At 27.3% G+C, this 26,128-nt stretch overlaps 3 protein-coding genes across 6 annotated transcripts in view; 2 read left to right on the top strand and 1 right to left on the bottom strand.

Annotated features, from left to right (window-relative positions):
* The first annotated feature begins 3,577 nt into the window (after positions 1–3,577).
* On the top strand, positions 3,578–15,928 carry LOC141534156 (neuroendocrine convertase 1). 3 transcript variants are annotated; one of them, XM_074253311.1, is made up of 15 exons: positions 3,578–3,687; positions 3,763–3,934; positions 8,736–8,834; positions 8,900–9,112; positions 9,669–9,815; positions 9,917–9,983; positions 10,104–10,378; positions 10,920–11,132; positions 11,216–11,316; positions 11,449–11,514; positions 11,840–11,992; positions 13,281–13,444; positions 13,607–13,740; positions 13,933–14,067; positions 14,949–15,928. In XM_074253311.1, the coding sequence occupies exons 1-15, from the start codon at positions 3,680–3,682 to the stop codon at positions 15,099–15,101; spliced, it is 2,100 nt and encodes a 699-aa protein (XP_074109412.1). In that variant the 5' UTR covers positions 3,578–3,679; the 3' UTR covers positions 15,102–15,928. The 3 variants fall into 3 exon arrangements, with proteins under 3 accessions (XP_074109412.1, XP_074109413.1, XP_074109415.1); XM_074253312.1 differs by having other exon boundaries at positions 10,107–10,378; positions 14,949–15,927; XM_074253314.1 differs by having other exon boundaries at positions 13,933–14,071; positions 14,949–15,087.
* Positions 15,929–16,556: 628 nt separating this feature from the next.
* LOC141535054 (acyl-CoA-binding domain-containing protein 6-like) lies at positions 16,557–25,062 on the top strand. Its single transcript, XM_074254822.1, has 4 exons — positions 16,557–16,739; positions 23,286–23,447; positions 24,752–24,855; positions 24,937–25,062. The coding sequence occupies exons 2-4, from the start codon at positions 23,345–23,347 to the stop codon at positions 25,039–25,041; spliced, it is 312 nt and encodes a 103-aa protein (XP_074110923.1). The 5' UTR covers positions 16,557–16,739; positions 23,286–23,344; the 3' UTR covers positions 25,042–25,062.
* The window catches only part of Hrb27c (Heterogeneous nuclear ribonucleoprotein at 27C), a 32,832-nt gene continuing 30,532 nt past the window's right edge, over positions 23,829–26,128 (bottom strand). For both annotated transcript variants that reach the window (XM_074254810.1, XM_074254816.1), the window contains one exon: positions 23,829–25,354. In XM_074254810.1, the coding sequence (XP_074110911.1) occupies positions 25,263–25,354 (92 nt within the window). In that variant the 3' untranslated portion in view covers positions 23,829–25,262. The remainder of the gene's footprint in view (positions 25,355–26,128) is intronic.

Genomic DNA, 26,128 nt, shown 5'->3' with positions numbered 1-26,128 from the left:
AAGCCAGTTTTTAAAAATAAAAATGTTATCCTTACAAATGTCTCGATAAAATCGATTGATCATTAATTTTAGTTTCTGTCATCATACGAGTCCTTTTTTCCACACTCACCTTTTATGTTTGTGTATATATATATATATATATATGTAACTTATTTTTATTTAGATCACGCAACGGTGACATTTTGAAAAATTTACTAATCCTTAAATTTTTTCTTGAGAAATAAAATTAAAATCTTTGAGTATAATAAATAAATCAAGACAACATTGATTGGAAAAATAATAATTGTACATAAAATTAATAGTCGCCAAGTAATTTATTATCATTATCCACAAAGGCGTGTGCCTATATTTAAACTTAGTATAACTAATAACATAAATTACGTAACAATATAAAAGCCGATGATGTAATCATTGAATATTCAAAAGTACGTAAGCTGACTTTAAAACTTATAATTACTCCGTAAATCATTTGTTGGGGAATTTTATATCGCTGTAACTCTTTGCCATTAAGTGTGCGCTTTTTACTATTTTCCTCTGCACTCGTATCATATTAATATTATTATTGTTATTATTGCTTTTTTATAGAAGGTAAAAAAACAACACCCGGTAAAAAGAAAAGCTGCCGACACTTGCTCTCCATATGGAGCTGAATTTATTGAAAATTAAAACCAATTTTATCGCGTGGAAAGTTTCGCATTTTATCTTCGCTTTGAAAAACACCACAGGATGCAATTTGTGGCTACTCTCACAGTATATCGCGCACGAAACCTTTTAAAAAAAATTCTTTCATCTAAATTTTTTCTCTCATCCAATCTATTCAATAAGCACCAACGTTATCAAATATTTTCCCCTTTTTCTTTTACACAACGAAGATTAATAATATAGAGTTATTATCATCATTATCATTGTCATTATTATTGTTGTTATATTTCATAAAAGTAAAGCTTAATTTATGGGGAATTCTTTTCGAAGAGTCGCTCAAAATTAAAAAAAAAATTTCAATATTTTTAAGAATTAAATTTTTTTTATTTAATTTTTTTCTAATAATTTTGTTATTTACTAGATTAATATATTTTTAAGAGATACATAATTAAAAAATGACCTTGTTTCTTGTGAACTATTGACATTTTTAAAGATCCAAGCTCATCCCGATGTTACACTCATCAAGAGCTTTCATTTAAGTACCCACATCAATTTTTTATATATTTATATATTTATATATATATATTATATATATAAATATATAAAAAATGCATGTGGGTACTCAAATGAAAGCTCTTGATGAGTATAAAATCGGGATGAGCTTATATCTTTAAAAACGTCAATAGTTAAAAAAGTTCATCTCAATTTTACAAAATTCATTATTTAATAAAGCAAACTTTATTTATTTATAGTTCACAAGTCACGGCATTTACATAGTGACTGCAATTTAGCTAGTCCTTATTAACTTTTAATACCTAATTTCTGTCGAGTCATGAAATTTTCCATCAGTAACACTGATAGTTCAAAATAGACGTTGAGCAAACAGAATGGGGGGTCCTTAACACAATTAAAACCGATGATAACTAAGATAACATAATTATCCAATAACTGTCCTACATCTGGACTCAGTGGTATGCTAACGATGGTATGATACATGTCGTAGCTGCAAGCCCAGTTCTACAATCCTCAAACTAAAGTTACCTAGTTATTACATCCAACTCGTGGATTTCTGGTCCACTGTGGACGTGCAGTAGTTTCAATAGACAATTTATTTATTCATCAATTTTTGTAGCAATGTATTTTATTATTTTATGGTATAAATATTCACTACCAATATTTTTCAAGTGCCTGTAATATACATGAATAAATTATTTAATTTATTAATTTATAAATCACCGCTGAAAATAAAAATAAGAGGGTAGGATGAAGTTGGTTTCGTTTGCGTTAATTATCGTGAGTTGTCAGTCGTATCGGCGTAATTATCCAACCCTTGAATCTCTATCACTGGCAAGCTCGTGTAACCCAAAAACGTATAAAACGCAAGTTTCCCCCAATTAAAGGGAAGAAGAGGATCAAAAAAGTATCAGAGAACGAGAGAATGAAAGGGTTGATGCTGCCATGTTGTTATATATATGTTGCACCCTATAAGTATAGAGACTATACACTGTACAACCGTCGGTAAAAGCTTAATTTAACTCCCGAAGTTGGGCGAGAGATGCTGGAGGGCGGCACTGGTCTGCGGTGTTATTAAGAACTCGCGTACTCTCAAGAGAATTGTTTGAATACTTTCGATTAATCAACCCTTCCAGGCCTCTATTCACCCCGACTTGACTCGCTTTCGTCCCTTACCACATCATTAACCCTTAATCCTACTTAGAATTAATCTTCCGCCCGGCTATTTGTACATTGAGATCTCACTACGATGAAAACTGAATTTCTCAGTACAGTAAGTTTTCTATTTTTCAAATTAATTTTGTACTTCTTGATTAATCTTTTTATTACGTTTATTTTATATTAATTTTTGATATTTTTAATGACAACATGGAAGAAATTTTTATTAAAATCTAAGACTGCCAATTTTAAGCCAAAAGCGCCTACAATTTTAGACAGACGCTCTTTTAGCTTTGAAAAAAATTTTTTCTTTAAATTTTAAAATATGTTTGCAAAGCGATTAGCAAAAAAAAATTTATACACCCTTTTGTAAAAGATTTAATGTTAATAAATATCTTTTTCTTTCAAAAAAAAATGATTTCTAAGTAAATGAATTTAATTATAGTTAATAAATATTAAATAATCAGTGAGCTAATTAATAATGATGATTTTAACACAATCGGGGTAAAATTTCCTAGCTTAATCATAAAACTCACTCTACATCTCACAGAAACTCGCAGAAAATGTAGTCTTCGCAATTAACAACAGCAAATCTCAGCTAACATAATTAAACAAATAAACAAGACCTCTTTCGACAATTCCGAACTACAATGTGCCCTTTAATTTCTAACGTCGTTATATAATATCATCAACCCACATCATCGGGGAGTACGTGCTACTCTTGTGTCGGCAGATGAATGAATAACAAATAGAAAATATAATAATAATTATCTCTCGAATTATTTAATTATCCTGCGAAACAAATTCGATCAGCGCTTGTCGGGATGTAATTACCAAGTTACCTAACGTGAAAAGCCTTTTTCCTCGCTCCACACGTACACGGAAGGATATTTAATGTATATACTTTGTTACCCGTCACGTTCACGTGGCATTTCATCCGGAGCGAAACCACGAGATTCGATATCTTCTGACGATGTAGCGTAGTTGCTTCTAATCGGATTCACCCCGCAATACACGGCTAAGTAAAGGTGATACCTCGTATTGGAAAAGTAGAAAGAGAACGGGAGCAGAGGAACCCAGATATCCAATTGCAAATTCATCCCTCTTTTCTTTCGCCTCTTGCTTCCTATCCCACCTGGGTGTCTCCCTTAAATTAACATTACTTCACTCTTCCTTTTTTATCTATCCCCTCCACTGCTCTTTTTTACTTAGAGGGAGGTACTGACGTGGAGACAAAAAAACAAACTAATTGTTCTATGTTAACATCGGATCACTTGTCACTCGCAATTCACTGGTTACACTTGTCGCTGTTTTAAATAAATATTCCAGTGATTTTTTTCAAATCATTTTTTTTGCACGATACTTGATGGAAAGGTTTGTTTGACATGTGATTTTTTTTTTTTTATGGTTTACAATTTTTTTGTGATAATAATAATAAAAATTTTTCAGTGGAAAAAAGTTTGTTATAAATTTTAGTATTTTAATAATTATATTTAAATGCATATCAACAATAGAAACTCCCGAGAAAAATAGTTACGATGAATGGGTGGTTAAAGTAGAAGGTGGAAATCAAGTAGCTTCACTGTTAGCTCTTCAACATGGTTATAAAAATCTTGGCTTGGTAAGTTTTAATTTTTTTTTTAAATATTCTGTCATACAGCATGGAAAAAAAAGTTTAAAGTTTAGAATATAATTTTACATTTTTTTTAATTTAATTATGACAAAATTTATAAAAACTAGCAAGAAATTGTAATTTTTCTACATTTTTTTTTTTTTTTTTTTAATATAAGTAACACGTTACTTTTTTTTTAATATTCTTTTGTCTGTAAGAAGAGACATAAGAATAAATAACAAAATTTTGAGAGCTAAAACTTTTTTTTCCAATTATTTTCAGCGTAAATAATATAAATTTTTAATTATCGTCAAAGAATTTTTTTATTTTTATGGAAAAAAAAAATGAGTATCTTTGAAAAAAAGTAAAGCAAATAAATTATTTTTTTTTTTAATAAAAAAACGTTCAAAAGATTGATGTTTTTATCAATCATTCAGTTTACCCGCTGAAAAAAGTGTAAAAATAGTCTCCGAAGATTTTACACATTAAAATTTTCCGGTTACCCTATTTTTTGCTGCCACAACCCGTTCTGCCCCTCTCTCTTCTAAATAATTTTATTTACTCTCCGTATACTTCACTAAAGTATATTTTATGTATACAGAAAACAAACTTAGCAATTAAAAAGTGTCAACTCTTTTTGAGCTCTAGCAGCATTAAGTTAAATAAAGCGTGAATTTAATTATAAACTTAAATCATTGTTTCGTTATTTAACTGTTTAAAATTTAAGCTCAAACCTAGCTTTTATTCTTAATTTAATAAATTCATTTAAACTAAAAACAGTATCCAAAAGTTTTCAAAAAATATCAAACTACTTAAATTAAGAAAAAAATTTTTTATCATTATTAATGTAGAAATATTTATATACACGAGATTATTTAATCATAGTATAAAAAAAATAAATGGAAGGATAAAGATAAAACGTATAATAAGATAATCCGATAAGAGCCAATATATTTTCAAGTGTTCACCAAACACCGGAAATAAATGTGCATATGTCACAAAAAGATAGTTATCTATACCCGATGATTTATTTTCAAATTTATATTCAGGTGTTTATTCTTTTTTTTTTTTTTATTTCAACTCTTCGCTGCAATTTTTTTTACTTCAGCGCTACGCCGCCATTTTGAAGTATGCATGTTAATCTATTGCCACCATCTTAATAAACTGAAGCACCATTTTTTTTTTTTCGTACACGAAATAGCAAACAAACTTTTCTTTCTCTCTTGCAGTCAAAATTTAAAATGAAATATAAATGAATTAGCAAATTTAACCAGCTATTAAATCAAAATACTGAACCATGTTCACTCTGACGTGATTCTCTGGAAAGCTCCTTTTACTGAAACATATACAAGCAGAGGAACAGGAGACGTAACTAGGCAACAAAGTGAGAGAATAACGCCCGGTTATTTCTATTACACACTTGCACTTCTGGCCAGACTATAGAGTGTAGTGCCTGGTGTTACTATTCTGCTTACAATTTTACCTGGTAGACCGCCTTATCTGGTTGTACCTTTCTATCTCTTGCTCTGTACAGCTCTATCCATTTTATTCCTAGTTCTAGCTTGACTTGTTCACCGTTCCACCAACTCTGTCCATTGTACACACTATAAACCCACTTTTGCCTTTCTGTACCCTGTACACCATTATATCCAACTATACCCATTACAAGCCAGTCTTTGTGGCAGACCACAATTCACGGTGCGTGTCTATCCTGCTACTACCTTTGTAAAGCTCATACCAAGCGTAATTATTTCATATAATTAAACCCCTAGTTTACTCGCGAGACGACAAATATTTATTACATGTTTTTTACCACAGATTCGCTTCACTTTTTTTTTATTGAATATTATATATATTAACGCCTTATTTTTTCAATTTTAACATAGGAAAAATTCATTTATGAGATGAAAAAAAATTTTTTTTTCCAGTTGAAAAAAAAATAGAAATCGAAGAAACATCACCCTGAAATTTTCAGGATATTTGTAGAAAATGTGAAAGTTTCATACAAAAGAAAGAAAAAAGAAATTAAAAATGTTTATTATCGAGAAATTCGGAGTTTTTTCGGAAAATCTAAAAAATAACGATGAAGATAGGTTCGAATAATTTTTTTCTATTTATTCCCAAAAAGAACATTTAATAAAAAAAATTTTGAAGAAAAAAACGTCCCGGTAAGTCAATTTTTGAAAAAGTTATGGCAATTTAAGCCACACCGTCCATAATCTGCTGGATTTTTAATTTTTTCAAAATGTAAAGCCAAATTTGAAAAAAATTGCCTGGAATTTTTTTTATCACAAACGGACTGTATATCACTGTTTTACTTTTAAATTATCTGAAATTGCTCGAATGAGAAAATTTTTATGTAAATTTGTAATTATTAAATTAAGTTACATAAATTTTAGTGATAAATGAATTTTTCCTATGTCACATGGATGTTTCTATCATGTTTCTATCATTGGAAAAATTTCTATGTCAACATAGATTTTAAAGTATTTTAAAGAAACTAGTTTATTAAAATTAGTTAATTAACCTCAACGTTCTTCGATTATTCTTTATTCCCAAAACAATAAAGTATTCCGTAGATGACTTGTAAAAATAATTAATTAAATTTAAATATAAAGTGAATCGAAGGATAAATTGCTTAATCACCTTGATAATAAAAAGTTAAGGAAATGAAAAAAGTATAATCTTAAAATATCATTTATCTCTTGGCGGAGTCATTGCCTGACGATCAACCAAGTGATTCATCTTATCGAGTATTCAGATTGTGTCTTCGTTGGGTTGGCAGCCGGGCAGGTAGGCAGACAGGCAGACAGTGAAGGTCCCCGGGGAATCAGGAGGTCGACAGAACGCGATTTCAGAATAAGAACACAGATGAAGAGAAAGGGCTGAAGAGCTGAGGGAATTGACGAGGATGGAGTCGGGGAGGTTTTGTATGTTGTGTCTTGTACATTCACAGTCTACATTCTACATAAAGACAACATTCTACATACCGGGAGAATGGGAAGGACCAAGTAGAAGGACGATTAAGAGAATACTGTGTATCCTTCCTTCTCTCGTGTATAGGGTCGAGTAGTATTTTCGTAGTCCATTTGTTTTGATCGGATTCCCACCAGTCTCCGGTGTAATCCCTTGTCTCTAAGCCTCCGCAGGCATCGTCAGTCTCCAATGAAAAGTCTAACATCTACATCTACATTTACCTTTATCCTTGCTGTTTATTTACTTTTACTTTTTCTCCAGTCTCCTCTCTCTTTATTTTAGATTCTATTCATCCTTCAATGTCTCTATCACTTCGCTAATTACTTTCCATCTCTCACTTCTTCTCTGGCCCTCAGCCTTTATTTTAATTAAAATCACTTCGGACGCTCTTAAATCTTTTATTTAAACGTTTACATTAATTATAATTATCTTGAGCGCAATTAATATTAACTAGTTATTTTTTTCATGAGATATAAGAATTTTCATGTTTTACCATCAAGTATATAATAGTTTTTTAAATTAATTAACATGAGACGAAATTTATATAATGGTTTAGTAATTTTGTGCAAGTTTTATCATTTATCCACTGCAAAAAAAAAAATTAGCTAAAAAAAATATTTTTTTTTGAAATTTTATATTTTTGAAGGTAATTAAAATTTTATTATTTTTCAAAAAAAATATTTTTGACGACAACTTGACATTTTTTAAGATATAAGCTCATCCTAGAGTTACGCTCATCAAAACCTTTCATTTGAATACCAACAAGAATTTTTTTATATATATTACATATTCCACAAATATGAGAAATATAATATATATATATATATATATATATATATATATAAAATATATGAAAAAAATCATGTGCGTACTCAAATGAAAGGTCTCGATGGGCGTAACTCTAAGATGAGCTTATATCGCTAAAAATATCATTATTAGACAAAATTCAACCTCATCCTAAAGTTAATTTTCAATAAAAAAAAATTTTTAATTTTTATTTAAAGTCCCTCGCAGTATTTAACTACTTAAACTTTTAGTTTTTATTTTTATTCGAACAAATAAATATTTCAAGAGAACAGAATTAATCTTGATTAAATCATCTGTGAAATGGTATGCAAACTATCTCGATTTGGTGAACTAACAAAAGTGCGACAATAAAACTATTTTCTTACCAATAAAACTAAAAATATTTGCTCCATCCTCTTATTGACTAAGACTTTTATTTTTGATATAAAACTCACCTCTTTTCTCGTAAATAATAAAAACCAATAGGAATAGTATCGTCACGTACAATAGCCATCTCACAGTTAAGTTATTCACAACATCAAGTCCGTAAATTGTAATAGTATTAACCGCAGAACGTGCTTTTTAAACGATTGCAGTCGTTATGTAGATGTACAGTACACCTTTTACCCTTATTGTGAGGGTACACTCTATACATATACATTTATATCTATATATATTTATAAATTGTATAAACTGTAGAGTAAAATGGGATGAATTTGAGCAATTGTATAATAAAGTTATTCACCAACTAGACATTCCTGACATCCCAATACCGAGGTCCCCTAGGTCTGAATCAAAACTCGTCACCCGTGATACATTTCGACAACTTTCCTTATAGTATATTACGCCCTCCAATAAAAGTCACCCCAACGAAATCAACTCACCGCAATACACTTCCACCATCGATAAAAACGTCTCATATCATTTCGGTGGGAACAAAAAATTGATAAATTATTTACTAGGATATCAAATACTTTATAAGTATCACTTTATTTATTCATTTTATTTATTTGGCCGCTTAATTTGTCTTCTTTTTTTTTTCTCTCAGGTCCTCGGATTCGAAGATACTTATCTGTGGTACCGAGACGAAAACACTGTTCAGAAGAGAGCCAACAGATTTATTAAGGAATTAAGTTCACACTCGGAGGTAATTAATTAATTTTTTTTTTTTTAGGGGGGGAGAAATTAATTATTTAATTTTTTTCGGGGTAGATTATCTGGGCAGACCAACAGAAAACTTTTACGCGCAGCAAGAGGGACTTTGTCGACATTCCGGAGGAGGAAAGACCGCTGGTTAGGAATAAAAGAATCTTTCATGTCAACAATGTTAAGTATAAAAATTATGCCGATAGGGTTTATGACTTTTTTGGAAAAAAAGATGATAAGCTTTTTAATGACGAATTGTGGAATAAGGAGTGGTATTTGGTACGTTTATTATTGATTATTAATTTTTATTATTGCCATTAATTTAAGTATTAATTAATATATAACTGCTAATTCTATACTAGGAATTTTTTTTAGTTTAAGAAAATTTTTTTTGCTGAGTTTAAATTGCTAATTTGTAGCGAATTGACAATAATAATTATGAAAATAAATTTTACAATTAGTTTCCAGCTTTCAATTAAAAAAAAAAAAAATTTAGACTAAAAAGTGTTTTTATATAAATCTACAGATTTTTAAAATTTTTTTACATCGACATTTTTGTAAGAAAAATTTTTCTAATCCTATTTTTGATGAACCTCATGAAAAAAAAAAAAAAAAAAAAAAAAAAAACATAAATGCTAAAAATAATTTAAACGTCATTTTTATCCTAAAAAAATTGTTTTTCATCGAACAAATAAAACAATCAGCTAATTTTTTCAGCAGTATAAAAATGATTGATTTTTTGTTTTAAATTACAACTCATTTATAAAATATAATTTCAATAAAATTTTTAATTTAATTTATTATGACATCTATCAACAAACAAAAAAACTCGCAGCAAGACACGCGCAGCAGCAAAGAACTACCCAAGCTAGATTTGAACGTGCTCCCGCTTTATCATCAGGGGATAACAGGTCGCGGGATAAGGGTGGCGGTTCTCGACGACGGGCTGGAATACACCCACGATGATCTCAAGAACAACTACGTAAGATAACATCCCCGTTCTATCTCTGTTATTCCAGCAGCCGCCAACAACCCCGATCGGACACACGATTATTATTATTATCAACCAATCTGTTATTCCAGGATCCTCTGATCAGCTATGACGTAAATGCCAGGGATAACGATCCTATCCCCCGCTACGACGCAACAGGTATCAGCTTTCGCAGTTCATTTTTATTGAAACAATATATAATATATTCAAAGTTAAACACTCGTTGATTTGACTAAGCACCAATTGATTATCTTTTTTTTTTTTTTAATTTAATTTAAGTAGATGTGAATGCTCATGGAACGAGATGTGCCGGAGAAATAGCGATGGAGGCCAACAATCTCAAATGTGGCGTCGGAATCGCACATGAAGCTTCAATCGGTGGAATTAAATTACTCGACGGAACTGTCAATGATAGGGTTGAAGGGGAAGCTTTGGGGTATAACCAAAATTATATTGATATATACACGGCTTCGTGGGGCCCTGCTGATGATGGAAGGAGCCTTGAAGCCCCTGGAAGGCTTGCCAATGAGGCTTTGCAACGCGGAGTCAGTCAGGTAATTTTTCACTACCCACAGAAGAAAAATTTACTTGAATCAAATAAATAATTTTGAAGAATTTTATATTCTTAATTTAAATTAAAAAAATTCTTAAGCTAAGAAATTGCTTAAAGTAAATTTTTCTCGGTTCGATTTTGTATTTTCATAAAAAAAAATGTATCTATTCATCTCGAGTAAATTAAATAATTAAGTAATTAGTACCAAATGTTCTAATTAATTAAAAATAAAACTCTGTAGTAAAAGAAAGACGAATCAGTAGAAATTTCTCGCTGCTAATTTTTTTAAGATAAATTACAGGGTAGTTAAAGCTCTGCAGATTTGGATCGTAGGACCATTAAGCTCCGGAGTTTAAAGTGGAGGACATTAGGCGGAAAAAAGTGTAATATAGAGCTTTGAGTCGAAGAACGTTGGCTAATGCTATGTTCAACTAGAGAGATCAGCTGGATTACGTTATATTACATTTTAAGTTGTAGAATTAGTGAGGGTAATTTAAGACGGGTGTAAGATTCAGTTTATGTAATACAGTAAATGTTGTTAGGGTCGTCACGGCAGAGGAAATATTTACGTCTGGGCCTCCGGAAACGGGGGATCCCAGAAAGACGATTGCAACTGCGACGGTTACGTCGGAAGCATTTTTACGATTGCCGTCGGCTCTGCTAGTCAGACTGGAAAATTTCCCTGGTACGGGGAAAAGTGTCCAGCTACCCTTGCCACTACTTACAGCAGTGGGGCTTACCATGATCAAATGATTGTGAGTTTAATAAAAATTCCGTAAAAATTATGTGTCATAAATGATTGAATTTCCCGAACTTTTTTTTTTATTTCTTCCTCCAGGCTACGACAGATTTAAAAAACAAATGTACCACTCGTCATACAGGAACATCCGCTTCGGCTCCACTTGCTGCTGGAATACTCGCTTTGGCATTACAAGTCAAGTAATTACACTTTTTTTAGCTCGAAACATTGAAATTACATGTAGAAAAAAATTCAGCTGACATTTTAATTTTAAATCTAAGGTTTACAATGAATAAATAATAAATACGAATGTAATTTTATCTTTTACCAAGCAAAGAGCTCACTTGGAGAGACGCTCAGCATCTCGTTGTCGAGACTTCAGAATACAGTCCACTCAAGTAAGTTCTCTAATTTATTTATTTTTTTTTTGTTGAAAACTTTATCTTTATCTTTTAATTATTTTAATTCGCCAGACTTTTTTAAACGTAAATTCATTATTTTCGCTTTTAAGAAACCTAAAAAAAAAGGCCCAACAGAAGGTGAAAACTTGAAAGTTCGTCTCTAATCGTGTTAAATTTCTTTTTACTTTTTTATTTACTATTTTTACTTTATTCCGTAATTTTTTTTTTCCTTCACAAAAGTTTATGTCAATTTTATTTTACGCTCTATTTTAAGAAAAAGTTTCATGTTAATTATTAATTATAAATTATTATTTATTTGCAGGCATAATCCTGGATGGAAAAAAAATTCGGCTGGCTATTGGTTCAATCCACGATTCGGTTTTGGATTGATGAACGCTAACTCTTTAGTTCAGGCTGCTGCAAACTGGACAAATGTTCCTGAGAAAATTGAGTGTGCATTTAAAAGTCGTCAGAGGTAACTTTGATATAAAAATTGTCAATTAAATATCAACTATACATATTTTTTAATATTCAAAAAATTACATCGTAAAAAATCGAACTTGATAGCAATTTTTAAAATTTTGTAACAAATAAATTACTTTCATGTATTTTTTTTCAAAAATTTTAATTTATGTTTTATATAAAATTATTATATTAATTAATAAAATTTCTTAATACCCAATTTGTAATTTTTAAACAAATAAAAAAATTAAAAATTCACTCCGCAGTGATAAAATCAATGAAAAGTCATCCACTGCATTAAATCCGGAAATTTTTTACAGTGTATGTTAATATTTATGAATAATTAAAAAAATTTTATCAAAAATTAAGAAATCGTTTTTTAAACGCGAAATATTAATTACTAATAAATTATTACTAAAAATTAATAAGTATATATTAAATAATGATTAATATTTATGCAGACCTTTGAGTAAAAAGTTAGTGTAAAAATTCTACTTTAAAACTTTAGATAATCCTATAATTTAAATAGATGAAATAATTATTATTAACTTTCAATGAAATTTTTTTAACTGTTAGTAAACGTCATTTTCTTCCTAAAAAAATATAGTAATTATTTACAAGTGGGGTCAACCTCATTTTGGGCCATCACTAGGTGAAAAATTAATATTTAAAAATTTTTTTTTATTCTGCCTGTTTTTACGGCGCATTTATGACAAAAAATGTCGTGAAAAGAAAAAATAAAAATTTCGATAGCTTTTTTTGTCTCGAAAAATTGGAAAAAATATTAGCTTTCATGTTTATGAATAAAATTTGTATTTTTTTTTTTTTTAAATACATTAAATAACGAACAATTGAAAAAAAAAGTTTCTATGGCCAAATAGGGCGAAATGAAGTTGACCCTACTTGTAAATCATTAAAATTTATCAAAAGTTAAAAAATATTTTTCTACAGTCAATAAATAAATAAATAAGTTAACAATTAATAAATATTTCAGTCAACGTATCAAATGTTCAGTTATTAAGTCATTCAAACTAATGCTAAAAGTATAAATGAAAAATCCATATCATATCAATATTGAATTCTCATCGCATAAAAGAATAATCAAATTTTTTGTGACAAAAAAATTCTATTCTATACACATAGTAGTTTACGATCGAAAAAAATGTGTCGTAAAAACGTTCGTTTTATATTTTATATTTTTATCTTTTCTTTTGTCTTCCAGCGGCGAAAAAACTAAAAAGTCGTTCGATAAATAAAAATAAAAAAAAATTTTATTTGTTTATTTATATTTTACTATTCAGCTCACAAAATGTAGCTTACGGTAAATCTGGGATTCTATCATTCAACGTGAACGGCTGCGAGGATAAAGATGCAGAAGTAGATTTTCTAGAACACGTACAAATTCAAATAACTCTTACATACACAATTCGCGGAGCTCTTGAAATGTATTTGACCTCACCCACCGGTAAGAAATATTATATTTTAATATTTTTTACTATTTTATAATTATTCTTTTTTTAGATATTTAATATTCTTAATAATATTGTTGACGTTTATTTTTTTTTATTCATTTTCCCAGCCCAGCGAGCTCTCGGACGCTTATCTCATGTTTAATATATTTTTCCAGGCACTAGAATAAAAATATTGAATCGTCGCAAGCTCGATGATTCTCAAGACGGATTTAAAAATTGGAAATTTATGTCAGTTGCAACTTGGGGTGAGGACCCAAGAGGCACTTGGACTCTTGAAATTATTGACAATGTAAATAATAGACTTGATGTGTCTCTTGTTATTATTATTATTATTATTATTATTATTATTATCATTTTTATTATTTTTCACTCTTGTTCGGGTGAATAATAAAAACAGTCAATCCAAAATCTCTAGATAAATAAATGAGAGTCTATTTATAAAAGCTTTCTTTTCAGTATTTTAATAATAAACTATTTCCAGGTTGGTCCAGTGTCTAATAATGGAACAATCAATGATGTGAGATTGATTATTCATGGTACTAAAGATCAACCATATTCACGTTTAAATGGAAGAACCAGAATTTATAACAATAATTATAATATGCTTAGGACAATAGTTGGTATTTTTATTAAAACTTTTCAATTATAAATTAGTCATATTTTAAATTTTAATTTATATGCTATTTAAAAAAATTTTTTTTTAGTTTTTAACATAAATATTAGTTATCAGTCTCAAATTTTTTTATAATTTAATTATAAATTAAAATTAAAAACATTTTAAAATGACTTATTTTACCAAATTATTTTTCTGGACAGTATTTTTTATTTTTCAAGTTTTTTTTTACTCTAAAGTTTATAAATATTAACGAATTGTACTGAACAATTGAAGATTAAAATTTTTTTAGATTTTTTTCATTAAAATTTTATCTAAAAAATGAAAATATACGAAAAAAAATACTTTTACAATTTTTTGGCATCTTCAAAATTTCCATAATTAAAAAAATTAATAATTTCTTTTTTTTTTTTTTTAAGAAAAAATATTATCTAATTTAATTTCAAATTAAAAAATACTTTAAACTCTTTGAATTATTTTCTAGTATTTTAATTAATCAATTTGCTCCATCTATACGATTGTCTTTATACTTTTAAGTCCGCGTAATGAGACAGTAGATAAATTGAGTAGAGTTGTACAAATTCGATAGATCGCAAGCTTTCAATTAGTAGTTCGACGATTCAAAACCAGCTCTGTATTTCTAAAATTTAATGAGTTTTTTATTACAAGTTTACTGGAATTAAAACTAAAATTATACCATCAAAAAAAAAAATTAATTAATTTTTTAATCGAACTTTGACCCCGGGTCTTCCCTTCTTGGTAGTTTTTTTTTTTACTATAATACAAAAAATAAGGGATGAATTATTTATTTGATATCGTAAACCTCAACTTGGGCTGTGAAAAATGTATTATAAGTAATTGAAGAAATATTTAATGTGTTTCAGGGTGATGAAGTAATGGAAATGAATGATAAAAATGTTAGAGCTAACAAATGGAATCTGGAGTCTCCGGACAAAGAGATAAATTTAACCGAGAAAATTTCAAAGCCCTTGAAACCCATCCAGGTTGATTGGCTCCGAAGACTTTTATTCGGTTAAATTAATTGGATTTATTGTTCTAGATCGTTGATTTTCTCATTTCAATCTGCACCGGTCTGTCACAGTATCTGCCTGTCTAGACGGCGATGCTACTAAATAGTTATTTAATGAGAAAACTTTGTATGTATTTACTTGTCAAAAATAATATAAACGCTACTCTCTGTTTATCTGTCTAATAACTAGCGTGAAGCAACGAATTAATGTTTAAAACTTTGAAATTTTAGAGAAATGTTTTGAAATTAATTTTATGAACTAGTAATAAAAATATTGAGTCATTGATATTTAAAATTACTCTCTTGGTTATTTTAGAATTAAGATTTCTTTGGTTGAAGCGAAAATTTGTGAGGATTTATTTTTATTTATGTAGGATAATTTTAAGTGTAATGGTAATTGTAATGAGAAATGAGAAACATACTGAATCGACAGTGAAGGATTGAGGTATTGACTACAAGATACATTAGACTGAGTCATCGATTTATTTTCTCAGGATTAAACTTTAAGGTGTTTAGTAAGAGATTTGTAAATAATTTTTGCTTAAAAAAAAATTTTATTGTAAAATTTTATTTAATATTCATTTTTAAATTCTTTAAAATAAAATTAAAAAATTTTAAGACGCTCCGTTTTAATGTTCCGGAGCTCTGTCGCTGTTAGCTCATCTTAAAATAGTCACGAAAAATTTAAAAAAAATTTTTAAACTATTCTAGGATTTTTTAGATTATTTTAAGATTTTTTTAAAACTATTTTAAGATTTTTTTAAGACGATTTTTTTTTACACGAATTATTTTTAATTAAAATTTTTTAGCAATTTTTTTATTTATAATTTTATTCATTCAATCGATTACGAGATTTAGATTTATAAAATTAATTATTCAATTAATTTTTTATCAAAAGAATATAATTTGTTATTCAAAAAAAATTTTTAATACCTATTTTATAAAATTCATGGAATAAATTTGTTTTTTAAAAATTCACAAAAATTTTCACATTTTGAATAATTAATAATTGTAAAATTGAAGAAAAAAATTTTAATCGTCATAAAAAATATCAAAAATTAAATCTATCCTCAATTATTCCAGATGAAATAAATTATAAATTTAGAATTTAATTAATAAAAACATTGAACCGAAAATAATGAAAATATAACGAATAAATGAAACGTTTATTTATAGCGTGAAGACAGTGTATTGCATGAACATCAAATTTATTATTGTATATTGTAAAACATAATTAATATGAAAGGGAGCAATCAAGATAGAAATATAACAGTTGGTGTGTTTAATGAAACGGTCGAGGTAAAAATAAAGGGTAAATAAAATATAAATGAAATTATCATTAATTATTTTATTCAAGTGTGTGATTAAATCCTATCCGGTATCACGTGTAGGAGGCTGCGCCGGCGTAAAGTCAGACAAGGGGGATGAAATTCGCCTGTAGAACACAAGGGCTGGCTTCTCGGTTAGTTGCATGTCACATCTCGTGCCGTCCATACCGTTTATCCACAACGGCTACTAATTAACCCTCCTTTACTAATTAAGTTAAAAAAAAAAAAATTACAATACTTTTACGTCAATTTGATGATACTTTGAAAGTTACTGAAAATAACAATTTATTACGCGCCAAAACCAATCGACGCTTCAGGTAAGCTTTTTATTTCATAATTTATTATTATTATTATTATTATTATTATTTAACATTTTTTTATTTAATTAAGCCTAAATTATTTTTTTAATTTTTTAGACGACTATTATACATTAATTAAAAATTGTGCAATATTTTTAATTCAGAAACTCGATAAAGTTTTTGATCAAAAACATTAATGAGTGTTCGCGACATGTTTAAAACTTTGAAATATTTAACTCTGAAATATTTCGTAATTCAAAAATCACTTTCAAACTAATTAACCGACTTAAATGCAATAAGTTATTCCTTTGATTTAATTCCTTAAAAGAAAACAGGAATTTAATTTTTTATGAAAATTATTATTTTATTTGTAAATTAATTAGTTTTTAATTTTTAATCATTATTCATTTTTTAATATCATGTATTTACTTACAATTCCTCAAACTATAAACAATAATTGATTTCTTCAGTTCTTATCAAGTTTCTCGGAAGCAAACAATAGCCGATCACTTTAACCCTTTGAGCTTGGCAAAAATTGAAAGCTTAAATTCTCAGAGTTTTATTTTTATTTTGCTTTTTTTTACAGATTTGTTTCTTTATTCCTTATAAAGAATTAAAAAAAAAAAAATTTATCATTCCTCGCTTAATCGATTTGCCCTTATAGATTTTAACAAAGAAATTTCTTTTATCTTGTCTTTAGTTTTAAAATTTTTGCAGATTATTTTCTTTTTTTGTAAATATTTTAATAAAATGTATTTTTATATTAAAATTTTAATAATATATATATTTTAATAGTAAAATTTAAATGAAATAATTTTTGTAAATAGAAAACATTTACAAGACTTTTACAAAGTATCAAAAAGCAAAAAAAAAACATCATTAATTAAAATAATTAATTATAACTTCGTAATATAGTTCGGAAGTTGCGGTTTGGAGTTTATAATATATATAAAGTCAGTTACAGTAACCCGTGGGGTTACTCAAACTACGCTAATTGATCTCAGACTAATTAGAAGAATCTTCCATTATATTGTATCGCAATATTAACTTTTAATGTCAATTTAATTTGACAAGTACACATAAATAATTTTATTGTTAAAAAAGTAAATCGGTCAAATTTTTACTAGCAACGTTGCAGCCACTGTGTGAGCTGTAAATAAATAAAATTTTGATGTATTAAATAATGAATTTTGTCGAATTGCATTTTACTTTCTTAAATATTGACATTTTTAAAAATATAAACTCATCCTGATGTTACACTCACCAAGAGCTTTCATTTGAGTACCAACACGCATTTTGATATATTTTTTATATATACATATATATATATAATAAATATAAATATATGAAAAATTGATGTGGGTACTCAAATGAAAGATCTTGATGAGTGTAATATCGGGATGAGCTTATATTTTTAAAAATGTCAATAGTTGACAAGAAACAAAGTAATTTCTTTAATATTGATAATTATTGTTAAACGATAAAAAAATATCAGTAATTAAAATTACATTTATTTAATTATTTTTGCTTCACATAAAGCTTTTAATTACTTTTGAATTTATGATTGCACTTTAAATATTCGAAATATTTAAAATTTATTTTCTCGTATGTGAATAAATTAAAATCATGCAAAAGCGAACGCTTGTTCAATCGATAATTTCAATAAATAAATATAAATTTATTAAATATGAGAGACACCGAAATAATATCGATAAATTAGATTATAAATTGACTATAAAATTATTTATTCAACATAAAGTACTAGATGAGCGTTGTAAAAGTTGTAGTTTCTAGAAAAGTATCTAACCTTTTTTTTTTTAACGTAGTGAAAATTTTATTTTATGGAGCAGTTTCCATCTGGAAGTTTTCAGTAGATTTCGCACTTTATTGAGAATAAAAACCCTCCCCATTTATTCTGGAGTAGTAAAAAATTAATGGCTTTCTCCGCATTCCGGATAGTTTGGTGAGAAAATTCCAAGCATCAATGGCGCTAAAATTACTTTAATCATAGTCTGAATTTAATAAAGAAAAAAAAAAGTTTATACACTGTGAAAAATTTTCTGATTTTATTAAAGCATTATTAATAAGTTCTTGATCTGAAATAATTTTTATAGTTAATTATAAAAATTTTTTGAAAATTTTCGATAATTTTAATTTAATAAAAAATTCAAAAATTAACGCAGTAGAAGAAAATTAATTAAAAAGACTACTGTCATCGCAAAACGTCTTAATGAAGTTGAAATACACATCGGCACTTGTACTTGAAATAAAATAAATTATGGTAATAAAAATGAATGAATAAACATGATCTGTGAGACAAGTTCATTAAATAAAACAGTAATTTCACGAAGAACAAAGAAAGGGAGTAGCATAAATAAATAATTGTTTCTCGGGAATTGCCTTGGGAATAAACTTAGATGTTACATCTATACTAAACCAATGGATTATTAAAACAAGGTCAATGAGGTTCCGCGAGGGTAGACAGCGCTGAATGCCTTGAAAGGCGCAAAGCCCGTGGAAATGAAAGTACAATTGCATGAAAGTTAAACAAAAGTATTTAATAAAATTTAATATAAAATGGTTTTTATATAGATGCGTTACATTTGTTTTTAATCGAAAAACAAAGGAACTAATTTTTCATACTTTTCTGCGGGAAAAGAAACTAGTTTAATTTAAATAGCTTGAAGAGCGCACAGGTGGATTTTGATTGTTTGTTTTGTTCTTATGAACTTTTAGTTTAACAACTCTTGGATATGCTAAAATATGAATACGAGTGCTATTAAACATGCATGTTTGTTTATACATGCAATACTCGATTCTAAAAAAAAAAAGTTTTTTTGTTACAACTTTTTTATGTTTATTTACTCAATTTATTTACAATTAATTAATTTTTTTATAATAATAACAATAATTATTATTATTATTATTATTATTTATTTAATTTAATAAAAAATACTCGATAAAAAATTACTTAATTATTTTTTTTTATTTTTAATCAATTACAAAATTTATTTATTTCTTAAAAAATGAATGAGCGTTATGAGGCGTGCACTTTTGAATTTTCCAAACTTTTTTAAAAATTTATCTCTCAAATTTTTTACAACTGTAAAACCAAAAAAAATTTTTTTTAATTATTTAAATATTTATTCCTGTTTGTATAAATTTATTTATAACTTAAGGTCACACAATTGAGTCAATTGTCGGTCAAAAAATATCACCTTATTTTATTTTCCTTTATCTTCTTGCTCTGTGGAAAAAAAAAAAAAAAAAAAAACCACAAACATTTAATCAGTAATACGAGTGCAGATAAAAAGCAATATAAAAACGCTCTAAGACAATTTTCAAAGCTATACAAATCTGGCGTATCCGAGAAAATATATACGTATATATTTGCTTATCTCCATCCGACAGTTTATTTCACCCTTGTCAATCTGTTAGTCCCTTAGATCATCTGTACATTATCCATTGTGTGTATTTTATTTCCCTTAACAATTTTTCTAGTTTATTCAATTTCAATCTTTCAACGTCTCTTTATTTATAGTTATTCTATTATTATTTTTTTTTATTATTATTAAATTTATAAACTTTTATATTTAATTTAGCGAGACGAGTTATGATCGAGAATTTTTTTATAAAACAGCAGAAAAATTTTAACTGTTTACTATTTTTTTAAAAAAACTTTTCTCAGAAGAAAAATTTTTCTCTTCTGGGAAAAAACAATAAATCATCCGATTTTTATTTAATTATCGATTATCACATTAACAAGCGTAAAGAAATGATATAACTCCAGCTTTCAGAGGTGTCATAAATTCTTTTCGAAATTTTAATCTCACGATTCACGGTTAAGGAAAATATATTGCTATCAAAAATACATATTTTTTTTTCGCTCAATGATAACTTATTTTTTAGCGTGACATCCCTAGGGTACGAATGTTTTGAATATTTTAGGCATTAAACTTTTTTTTTAAATTGATAAATTATGTTAATAACACCATTTATTACAAAGAGCAATAGTACATTGATTAATAATAATATCTGATGGGAAACTAAGTGTTAATTTAGGATATAAATAAATTACAGTAATATTAGAAAAAATATCATGAAAAATAATTATATTTAAATGTTAATAAGACCCGTAACTCGTTAATTAAGTTGTCTGTTATTATAACAAGTGTATGTAATTGTAAATAATTATTTATCCCTGACGTAATAATTGATAAAATCATTTATTGGATAGATAGATTTATAATTGATTTATGTCAAAACCAACCGGCCCGAGGGGTGAAGCGTGTTTACTTTTCATAAATACAATATACCAAATACAATTTAAATATTTATATATATATATATATATAGCAATTGTAACTAAGTCCTTGAAACTTAATTGAAACACAAATAGAATTGCAATTTGAATATAACTGCTTATACATCAGTAACTTATACAGCAATTTGTTTTCTTAAACTAATAGAAGGATTTGTTTATATTTAATAAGCTTTATTAATTGTTAATAAATTATTTTTTAACATCATAGGGTTCAATAAATATTTATTAACTTTAAAAAAATTTGTATTTAAAATAAAAAGCAAAAATAGCAATTTTCTTTTGATACTTTTTATAACTCTATAGCTTGCTAAATAAATTAAACTTTTTAATATTTAAAAATATAAAAAATAATTATGAGCTGTGATAGAATTTGGTATTTTATAATAAACGTTATTATAAAGGAATATAATTAATGCAAATAATTTATAAAAATGATTTTAACTATTAATAAATACTTATTAACTATTGATAAATGTACTTTCTTACCAAATAAATATTTATTGAATGTTAAAAAATATTTATTAAAATTTAATAAATTTAAAATAATTGTCTTCAAATAAATCAAATTATTAATAATTAATAAATCGTTCTATTAGTGTAGAGATTTCGTGATTAGTGACTATATAGATGGGAATCTCCTTTAATTGTATAGATTATTATTATTAAATAAAATTAAACAATTAACAACGAAAAATATTGTGAATAAATCCAGTGAAAAATAATTACCCGAAACCCGTAGACTTTAATTAGCGTAAGTAAAGAGATCGGAAAATAGTAGATTCAGTGTGTCGACGTTCAAAGCTCCGGTGAACCGCAGATTCGCAACAGCTATTTCCAAACCCCTTGTTATACCCTGACCTCCGTGACCTCAACAAGTTACACAATTTAATAATTACTGTCGCTGTTGCTAACGAATATTTATTCACCGGCAAATCCCCTGGGAATAAAAGTTCAAAAACAAATTTACTATGAATCACTCCTCTGATTTAACCTTTCTTTACCTTTATAATTAACAATTAAACAACTTCATTACTCGATATTCAGTCATAAATAATTGATAATAGTGATTTGAAGTTTGATAATACATAAATTACGCCATAGGAAAAATGATTAACGACCCAATTTCAGTGCATAGTTAACGATGAATTATCAGGTGGCTATTTCATAAGCATAATTAATAGGATATTTCCTATCATGTAGAACATGGAACAAGTTAAATTAATTTAAAGCATCGATTTATTGTCTCATTTTCCTCCAACTATTATGTACTACATTATGCTGCTCGACGTCTTCGTTCCTTTAAACTTAACTTGTATTCTCAATGGATTTTCTTATTATTCACTAACGTTCTCAAGTTCCTTGTAATTTAATCACTCATCTATATTATTAAGAAAAGAAGCATCATTTTGTGGCCAGTGTATTTATATGATAAAATCGGTTTTTATGGTTCAATTTGGTATCGTTGAAAAGGTCTTGACCTTGAGTTGTGCCTTTTCAAGAATTCATATCATTCTCACCAATAGTCAATTTAATATGATAAATATTTAGGCTGCATTTGAAAATACTCTATCTCCAAACACTTGATGAAGAAATGACCTTGTATCTTGTAAACTATTGACATTTTTAAAAATATAAGCTTATCCTGATGTAACACTCATCAAGACCTTTCATTTGAGTACCCACATCAATTTTCATATATTTATATATTTTATATATTTATATATATATATATATATATATATATATATATATATATATATATATGAAAATGCATGTGGGTACTCAAATGAAAGCTCTTGATGAGTGTAACATCGGGATGAGCTTATCCTCTTCTAAAAAGTTGATGGCCGGATGTCGTATCGTTTTACGTCACTTCTGTGACTATTTTATTCGGTTGTTGATTTGTCGACTGAGATAGTGGCGGGATTTTTAAAAGAATGAAGGCGAGGGAAGCGAGCGTGTTAAGTCTAGTATTTTTAAAAACGTCAATATTTAAAAAAGTACAATCCAATTTAACAAAAGTCATTATTTAGTACAGCAAAATTTTATTTATTTATAATTCACAAGTCACGGTAGTACTAAAAAAAGGGAAAAAGCACTACTGAGCTTGCAAAATTTTCCAACTTTCCGCTGCAAAAATATTTTTTTTTTTATATTTGTAACTTTTTTATTCCTTGCTGAAAATTTTAAAAGCTTCTCAATCTTCATAAAGTTTAAATGAAATTAATTTGATTTTTCAGACAAAAATAAATAAAAATCGAAGATGAATAATTAACTGCAAATAAATGTATGATGAACAATGGGTGACCTCACAAGATCCAGTGCCACCAAAATGAAAATTCCACCGCCTCTAAATTTGTCCTCAGATCCTGACGACGATTCGTACAATCAAAAAAGTCGCAGTAAGTACTAAAAATACAAATATAGCACGGGATTAAAGGGAAAAAAAGGGATTTTAGTTTGAAAAAGGTTTTATTCATCGACTCTCTTTTTACTGTTAATCCCTTCGACACGTTCTCTTGGAAAATAGCACCGCTAGTAACTTGTTAACAATGCGTAACATGTAAATATTTATAAGAGCGTATATCGCTAAATTGTTCTCTCAATATTCCTAGGCACGTGCTTTCAAAATTTAAACGCTTTTTATTCAATTTATATTTTATACGTCAATCAACTTACGAATTTACATATTTATATCCACGCTACCTACTCTACAAAAATCCTCTTCGATTAAACTAAAATAAACTTTTAACAATTATTTTATCCATAGAAAATCTTCAATATTTTTTTTTTTTATTTTATTTTATTCAAAAATTACAAAATTTTCTTCACATTATAATCATGTAAATTTTTATAAATTCACATGTAACAGTTTTTATATATTATACATACAAACAAAATATTTGGGAAGGGCAAGATTCTATGATACCGAACCTAGCATCCATTTTTTTTTCTATTTTTTCAAAGAAAAATCTACTCGTTCAATTTCCCGGTTACTATTTTAGGTATCATTTAAATCGCTAACAATTTTTTTATTTTTATAACTATCGATAAAAAATAGTTTTCAAAGTCAATAAATTGCGCTGCGGATGTTGTAAGGGCTCATAGTGGTTTTATCATTCCTGGAAACTGGAATATTTTTTTATCAATATATTTGCATTTAAAAGTTAAGTGAATGTAAAATTGAGTGTAATAGAAAAAATTTTATTACTCTTTGACATATTTTTCATTCGCTGTTTTAGTTCCTGGGATTTATACTTTTTACTGAAGCTATTAATAAACCCTATAAATTTCGTAATATTTTTTTTTAAAGACAATTAAATTTTTTATTATTTTTTTCAATCATTTTATAGAATTATTAATCTATATTATTAAGAGAATTTTGTTAAATTTAGTTCATACAATGACTGCAAGGTTGCTGGTTAAAATGAATTATTTATACCTTCACAACATCCGTAACGTTATATACTAACATAATTACTTACTATTTGTAAAATTGTTTTGGTAACAATAATTAATAATTAAAAAAGTTTCATTAAAATTATTTTAAAAAAAAATCCTACACTTAATCGACGCTTCAAAAAAAATATCTGATCATTTTTGTGAGTTTTTTTTTAGTAAAAGATTGAAAAAAATTTTTTTTCTATAAAAATAAAAAAAAATTTGTAAATTCTTCGTAGAAAAAACGAACGCTTTTTTTTTTTAGTATTGAAAAATGATTTACTATTACACGAAGCAGTTATCAAAAACGAACCGGAAACAGTAAAAAAAGTACTAGAAGAAACTGTCGACGTCAACTCGCGTAACAATGTGAGTAAATAAAAAAAAAAGTAAAAAATTGTCATGTAAATACAATAAAATAATTAATGTTAATTATATTAATACAAACAGTATGGCCGAGCTCCGATTCATTGGGCAGCGTCGAGAGGAAACACCGAAATAATAGAGCTGCTGATGAAGGCTAACTGTGACATTGAGGCGAAGGATAAAGTATGATAAATATAAATAAACAATAGTAGTTATATAAATTAATTATTGATTATTAATTAATAGCTGGTATATTTGTTAAGTCTTTGACTAATTTTGTATGGCAGTTTTAAATCTTTGTCTTTGTTTTTATCGTTGTTGGTAACGGAACTAATTTTTTAGTTAAGTTATTTGTTTATTGTTATTTTAGTCATAATAAAAATAATTAAATGGCTTTGATGTGTCTGGAATCAGTTCGGAATGCGGCCCTTACACATGGCTGCTTGGTATGGCCACCTTGATGCTGTCAAACTGCTTGTTGATGCCGGTGCTAATGTTGAAGCTGTTAATAAGGTAAAAAAAAAATTTTTATAATTTTTTTATTTTTTAAAAAGTAAAATAAATATTAATATGTTTTTGTTAAAAAACTAAATGAAAAAAAAATTAAATTTATGTAATTATTATCTAAGATTTTATTTTTAATTGTTGATAATTTTAGTAAAATTTTAATTTTAATATAAAGAGATTTAATTGTTATAAAATTTAAAATAGTTTTAAATGAAATAGAATAAAGAGCTAAATGAATAAAAGAAAAAATAATTAAAGCGACGTTTGTCGTATTGATTTTTCGAGATACAACGGCTTTTTTAAAAAAAGATACACATGTGACAGATTACTCAAACTCGTTACACGGCTCGACCTCTTTTTGTTGTTTAATTTCTACATTTGAAAAGAAGCACATTACGAGTACTTGTACAATTATCTTCTACACTCTAATAAACACGCCAGAGCAATTTACTCAAAAGCACTTTCTTCGTTTAGTCCAAAAATTTTTGAGCTTTAATTAGAACATTTTTTTTAAATAGTATAAAAATTATGAAGATGAATATAATTTGAAGGACTATTTTTGTAATTTTAAGAATGAGATACATTTTAATAAATTAAAATTTTTTTAGTTAAAAAGATAAAGCTTTGGTGTATCATAATCTTGGATGCGTGTTGTGAATTCAAGTCCGAAAAATTGAAAGTAGTTCCTCAAATAATAAAGTTTGTATTATGTTGCATATGGACGCAGAAAAAATACACACTCCTAATGTGTGGATCTCGAGGGAGCAGT

Source organism: Cotesia typhae, unplaced genomic scaffold, assembly GCF_013202065.1.
Source record: "Cotesia typhae breed Kobodo isofemale line unplaced genomic scaffold, CoteBio_Ctyphae scaffold_13, whole genome shotgun sequence".
In the NCBI taxonomy this organism is placed as follows: Eukaryota; Metazoa; Arthropoda; class Insecta; order Hymenoptera; family Braconidae; genus Cotesia; species Cotesia typhae.
The sequence above is the reverse complement of the archived record's forward strand: the minus strand, read 5'-3'. Positions and strand labels throughout refer to the sequence as shown.

Bases quoted from the DNA above. Each gene is read 5' to 3' on its own strand.
- LOC141534156 (XM_074253311.1), top strand. The intron at 9,113-9,668 runs GTACGTTTATTA...AAAAACTCGCAG, and splicing joins GGAATAAGGAGTGGTATTTG to CAAGACACGCGCAGCAGCAA. The intron at 11,133-11,215 runs GTGAGTTTAATA...TTCTTCCTCCAG, and splicing joins CTTACCATGATCAAATGATT to GCTACGACAGATTTAAAAAA.
- LOC141535054 (XM_074254822.1), top strand. From the start codon at position 23,345: ATGGGTGACCTCACAAGATCCAGTGCCACCAAAATGAAAATTCCACCG. The intron at 23,448-24,751 runs GTAAGTACTAAA...TTTTTTTTTTAG, and splicing joins GTACAATCAAAAAAGTCGCA to TATTGAAAAATGATTTACTA. The intron at 24,856-24,936 runs GTGAGTAAATAA...TAATACAAACAG, and splicing joins ACGTCAACTCGCGTAACAAT to TATGGCCGAGCTCCGATTCA.